The following is a 5,900-nucleotide window of genomic DNA, read 5'->3' on the forward strand; positions in this document are numbered from 1 at the left end:
TGTTCTTGATTTTCTTCAACGCATACAATAATAAAATTAAATACATATAGGATAAAATACTCATTTTAGTTCCTAGTTTAACATGGAAAGCACTGGTTAGCATTTAGTGACCATAGAAGTTCTTTTTCGATGACCAGTCGATTTAGCTTATAACAATTTAATTATCTGAATTATTGCAGTGAAAAAATAAAGAGTAAAATATGTGTGTACTCTTGTTAATTAGATAAAATGATAGGTGTCAAAGGAAAAGCGGCAATTGAATGGAATGGAACTTTTTATGGAGTTTTGAATGGGAAGAAATAACATGGATCACCCATTTTTTGGGAAGTTTTAACTGTCTGGACTCCAAATAACAAGTCCTAAAATTTCTCTACTCCAGACTTCTTTTTTCCATTTCTTACAGAAATCATGGTTCTCAAATTTACACACTCAAGTCCATCTGAAAAATTCGCCAAGTTAGAGTGAATAAGAGAATAAAAAAAGGGAAACCAACTAACAAAAGAAAGAAAGCTCTCGGTGTAACATCTCTGCCTTGGCTTGAATCCAGGGCAGAGATATTTCTAATCTCTGTCTCAATTCCTGGACTCAATCCAAAATGGCGTTTCAAGATTTTGATCAAATTTCAGAGCGAAGAAAGCTCGAAAGGCAGCAAAAGATGAAGAGAAGGATCATGATCGCTGTCGTATTACTTCTCCTCATCCTCGCCGCGGTTGCTGCTGCTGTTGTCTATCTTGTTGTGTTCAAAAACAAGAGCGAGGACGCCTCCGCCAACAAATCTAATAAGAATGCTTCGACGCCCCCTTCAAAAGAACCAGAAACCCTTAAAAGTGATGCAACACCACCTCCTAAGGATGACGCAGCATCAACACCTCCTAAGGTTGCAGCACCGCCCCCTGATGACGGTGCTGTCCCTCCACCAAAGGAAGAAGGTGCTGCAGTACCGCCAGTCAAAGATGCTGCAGCCCCTTCACCACCATCTGACAATGCTCCTGCACTGTCACCACAAGAGGGTGACAATGCAGCAGCACCCGCCCTTTCACCGCAAGCTGAAGGAGCTATAGGAGCAATATGTGCAGCCACGGAATTCAATCAAACGTGCGGGGACATTCTATCAAAAGTTTTACAAACCAATGCCTCCGGGGCTCAACCCGCGGATCTTCTCAAGGCAACCATCTCTGCAGCTATTGATGAGATTGCAAAGGGCATTGATGAACTAGGCAAAATCAACAAGGATTCTCCAGAGAAATCGACAGCCTATGACGATTGTATGTCCCTACTTGCTGATGCCAAAAAGGACTTGAACAGTTCTATTTACATTCTCGATGGCGGCATTAATGATGTCGCCTCAGCAACAGCTGAACTCAACAACAAGTTAAGTGCAGCTTTAACATACCAAGACATGTGTGTGGACGGATACCCTGAAGCAGACCAGTCCACGGTACAAACTGCCTTGAAGAAAATAGGGGAACATACCATCAATTCTCTGGCTGTTGCGTCCGAATTGTCAACAACATCTCCAAAGACAAATAATAATGCTAAAAGACGTCTTCTAACAACACGATTAGGCGTTCCCACATGGATGAATCAAGGTGATCGTAGAATGTTGGAAGAAGAAGAAGGTAAAGATCCAAAGGGTATTGCAAACGCCACTGTTGCAAAAGATGGTAGTGGTGATTTTACTACCATAAATGATGCTCTAAAGGCGGTTCCAAGCTTTGAAGGAAGGTACAATCCCTTTCCAAATAGTAATAGTGGGTCTATCAAGACTAGGTGATGTATCAAAATTGTGATTTTCGTATATGATGTTGAGAATGCAGGTACTTTATTTATGTGAAAGGAGGAGTTTATGAAGAGAATGTAGTTGTGTCACAAGCCAATCTTACATTTTTTGGAGACGGATCCCAAAAGAGTATTATTACCGGGAGCAAAAACATTGTGGATGATCTGTCAACATACCAAAGTGCAACAGTTGGTAAGTATTTATCTTCCCAACAGAACAAGACTCTGATTAAAAAATCAGCACAACCCCCCACCTCCCACCCCCCCCACCCCCAACCTTGAAATATGGTAGACAACCCACTAAAATAAGTTAAATTACACTATTGATATAAAAATTATTTGCATTTTTAGTGTATGTACATTAATTCCTACTATTGTGAAGGTCAAATTGTTCTTTAACTAGGAACATGTTAAATAATACTAAAAATTATGATAGTACTTTGTCTATTGTTTTTGAACATGTACATTTAGACATTTGAGTCGTTTGGTACAATGGTCCCATGGCGATTAGCTATCCCGCCTTCTATATGGGATAGCTAATCTCACCATTTTCGTGTAAAGTTATCTCGGGATTAAACTTTATCTCAAAATTATAATTCTTATCCCATATACAAAACGACCAAGAAAATTAGAAACACTGACCTCCAAACACAATCATTCTTTTTTGAAGGGGTGTTATTAGCTTATAGTACAACTTACAAGGTGCAACATTGGCAGCATTTTTTTTTTTTTGTGTGGAGATAATCAAATTAGTAAAAAAGAAATCCACCATAACCAATGAGATAATCTCTTTTGGAGCTTTGTAGCAGTTGATTATCTCTCCATACTTCCCCTCCTATTCTCTAATGAATAATAACTATAGTGCGCATTTACTTTAACAACATGTCAAGTCACTTTCTATTCATTTTTCCTCTGTCTTATGCAGTTATTTCAGGGAATGGATTTTTTGCATATAAGATAGGATTCCGAAACACAGCGGGTCCAGAAAAGTTACAAGCAGTGGCACTCCGCGTCCAAGCTGATCACACAATATTTGTGAATTGTCGCATGGAGGGTTACCAAAGCGTGATCCACGCTGCAACCCATCGACAATTCTATCGCGGCTGTTACATTACAGGCACGGTTGACATTATCTCGGGCAACGCTGCTGCTGTATTCCAGAATTGCCAATTTTACCTAAGGAAACCACTGGATGACCAAAAGAACGTCATTACTGCTCAAGGAAGGTCGAACAAGCGTCAAACCACAGGGACCGTCTTGCAAACGTGTGGCATTTTCGCGGACGATAAGCTTGAGCCTGAAAAATCGAAGGTTAAGAGTTACTTGGGTCGACCAATGAAGGAATATTCGAGGACGGTTGTAATGGAGACGGACATTACTGATGTGATTGACCCTGAAGGATGGGTAGCCTCGAACGGGGATTATGCGTTAAGCACCCTGTATTTTGCAGAGTACAGTAACAAAGGCGCTGGATCTGAAGTCGCCTCTAGAGTCAAGTGGCCTGGATATCAAGGGGCGATAGGCAAAGATGCTGCCCAGAATTACACAGTTGAATCCTTGTTACAAGGACAAACTTGGTTGAAGGATTATGATGTTCAAGTCCGTTTTGGCCTTTCCAACTGATGATCATGATCATGTCAAATTAATCTTCTTCCTCTTAAGTTCATGTCAAATTATGGTCTTCTTCATCTTAATTTAGTTTGTTCTTATCATGTTGTATGAGTTTTATAAGTAGTGAACAATATGCACCTCAGACGAAATTTTTTCTACAATATATAAGTACATAACAAAGAAGCTGTATATGATAAATAATTGTAATGAATAGTACTACTCGTTGTCTATTTCGTACAACTAAGTAAACCAAATGTAGAGATAAGTTCTTTTTTAGGAGCTGGCTTTATTTTATTTTATTTTAAAATCAGATGCGCACCTGGTATCTGTACCAAATAAAACTAATAATACACTTTATCTGACGACACAATTGCGTTGTGGCAATGGTGTGAAATCTGCAAGGAGAAAAGAAGACCTATTTCGCGATGTTTTATACTGTGGTCTGTGGTATATAAACAAAAGCCTTATCTCGCCATAGGTGTTTTGCATGAGCCAGGACCATCAGGAACAACGCTAAAGAATCATTGGATAAGCTCAATACAAATTCAAGGAATTTCTACAATCGAAGTAAGATTTGACCTTGAATTTCATGGATTAATCTAGACTCAAGGTTAACAAATACCCCGATTAGATTGGGCTGGGGTTAATGTTCAGATTATAATACTGCTGGTTGGGTAGATTATGGCATGAATTCTCTTATATGAACAAGAAGATGCGCAGTAGATTACATCTAATAGGCAAATTGTGCTATTACATTGTCTATTGATTAATTGGAAACGAGTGTAATTGTCACGATCCAAAATCAACCGTCATGAGAGCGCCTGTAGTGGAACTAGGCCAGCCATTACTCAACATCTCAATATAGTAAAACTTTGAAAATAAAGACGGAAGCAATTAATATTTAAGAAAAGTCTTTTTGAAAACAGAAAAAACCAAAATACGATACAATCCATCCCAAAACTTGGGTGTCACGAAGTACATGAGCGTCTATACCCGAATACAGCCTACTACAGTGTCTAGGGAATAAAACTGAAATACAGATATAGTGAAGGAGAGTCAAGGCATGCGAACGTCATGCATCTACCTCGATAGTCTCCGGGATCTAACTCCTCAATCAGCAGCCGCCGTGAGCAGATTGTACACGAGGTGCAGGGAGTGACGCTACTACAACCAACTCAGTAAGTAACAAGTCCAACCTTTAGACTCAAAGGTAGTGACGAACTCAGCCGGCACAGTTAATAATAGAAATAACAGTGCAAAAACGTAAGTATGCTTTCAAGTTAATAGATAGCTCAAACAGTAAAATAGATCAGATCTGAACAATATGAAGAATATAACTCTTCTATTTCTATATGCCAATGCACATGCTATATGTGATGCATCATGTTGTCAGCCTCAAGGGGCTCACACTCTCAAATGCTCAACCACTCGGCACTGTATGTGGCCCATACGGCCCAAGGAAAATCCATCCCGGAATATACACATCACTGACTATCAGTCACCCAGTCCCAAGGAAGGCCAATCCAGCCTTGTGGAGAAGATCAATATCCAAGTATCAAGTGTTTCGGACAAGATCCATGTCCATGGAAGATCCAGCCTTCAATAATATCAACCGCGCTCACTGGGGTATGTACAGACTCCGGAGGAGCTCCTTCAGCTCAAGCGCTATCATAAATCAATATAACCGTTGCGGCGTGCAGCTCGATCCCATGATTGTCACTCATAATCAGGCTCTTAGCCTCACTTAGTCATCAATCTCTCCAGTTTCACGCACGGGCTCAAAATATCATGAAAACTAGCCCGAAATAATAATATGATGTATCAATAAATAACAACTGAGACTGAGATATGATATGAAATGATTGAATGTAATTGAGTACGAAATATCAATTAAATCAGTAAGGTGATAGCTGATAAGTACGGATTTTGACAACTTATTTGCTCTCTTTTACCTGCGTATTAGCTCAGAAATGCTTAAAGGTATTCTCGAAAACTAACGAAAAGTGCTTACTTGCAAGAATATTGGGAAACAAACCAAAGAAGTCAAAATCAACTCATAAAGGAGTCTAAAGTGAACAAGAACCAAAATAGGGCTAGTAGTGCGGACCGCACAATTCTAGTGCGGCCGCATTAGGGAGATTCAGAGAGTGGCGTTTAAGCCAGCTCAAGGAGTGCAGACTACACTAAAATTGTGTGGCCGTAGGAGATCAAGTGCGGCCGCATCCATTATTATGCGGTCCGCAGGATTGAAGAATCAGAGAGCTGGAAAGTAAAGGAGTACGGACCGCATCACTTTTGTGCGGCCGCATAATCCTAAGTGCGGCCGCACCCACTTTTATGCGGACCGCAGAAGCCTGAAGTTCCAAGCCCAAATTCCCAAGACTACGGACCGTACGATAATTGTGCGGCCAAAGAAGCTCATTGTGCGGACTGCACCAAAATTATGCGGCCGCACAACCTTCGCAGGGGCATTTTTGTCAGATATTTTCAGCTTAGTATAAATATAACTT

The 5,900-nt window shown here is 40.3% G+C and overlaps 1 protein-coding gene across 1 annotated transcript; it reads left to right on the plus strand.

The window, feature by feature from the left end:
* The first annotated feature begins 378 nt into the window (after positions 1–378).
* On the plus strand, positions 379–3,666 carry LOC104244521 (probable pectinesterase/pectinesterase inhibitor 13). The gene is made up of 3 exons (XM_009799961.2): positions 379–1,725; positions 1,818–1,972; positions 2,705–3,666. The coding sequence occupies exons 1-3, from the start codon at positions 596–598 to the stop codon at positions 3,400–3,402; spliced, it is 1,983 nt and encodes a 660-aa protein (XP_009798263.1). The 5' UTR covers positions 379–595; the 3' UTR covers positions 3,403–3,666.
* The last annotated feature ends 2,234 nt before the right edge of the window (positions 3,667–5,900 follow it).

This window comes from Nicotiana sylvestris, chromosome 11 (assembly GCF_000393655.2).
Source record: "Nicotiana sylvestris chromosome 11, ASM39365v2, whole genome shotgun sequence".
Classification (NCBI taxonomy): domain Eukaryota; kingdom Viridiplantae; phylum Streptophyta; class Magnoliopsida; order Solanales; family Solanaceae; genus Nicotiana; species Nicotiana sylvestris.

What these genes read in the sequence shown, in the direction of transcription:
- LOC104244521 (XM_009799961.2), top strand. Translation starts at nt 596, where the DNA reads ATGGCGTTTCAAGATTTTGATCAAATTTCAGAGCGAAGAAAGCTCGAA. An exon ending in GTTCCAAGCTTTGAAGGAAG is followed by an intron (nt 1,726 to 1,817) that starts GTACAATCCCTT and finishes TTGAGAATGCAG; the next exon opens with GTACTTTATTTATGTGAAAG. An exon ending in ATACCAAAGTGCAACAGTTG is followed by an intron (nt 1,973 to 2,704) that starts GTAAGTATTTAT and finishes TGTCTTATGCAG; the next exon opens with TTATTTCAGGGAATGGATTT.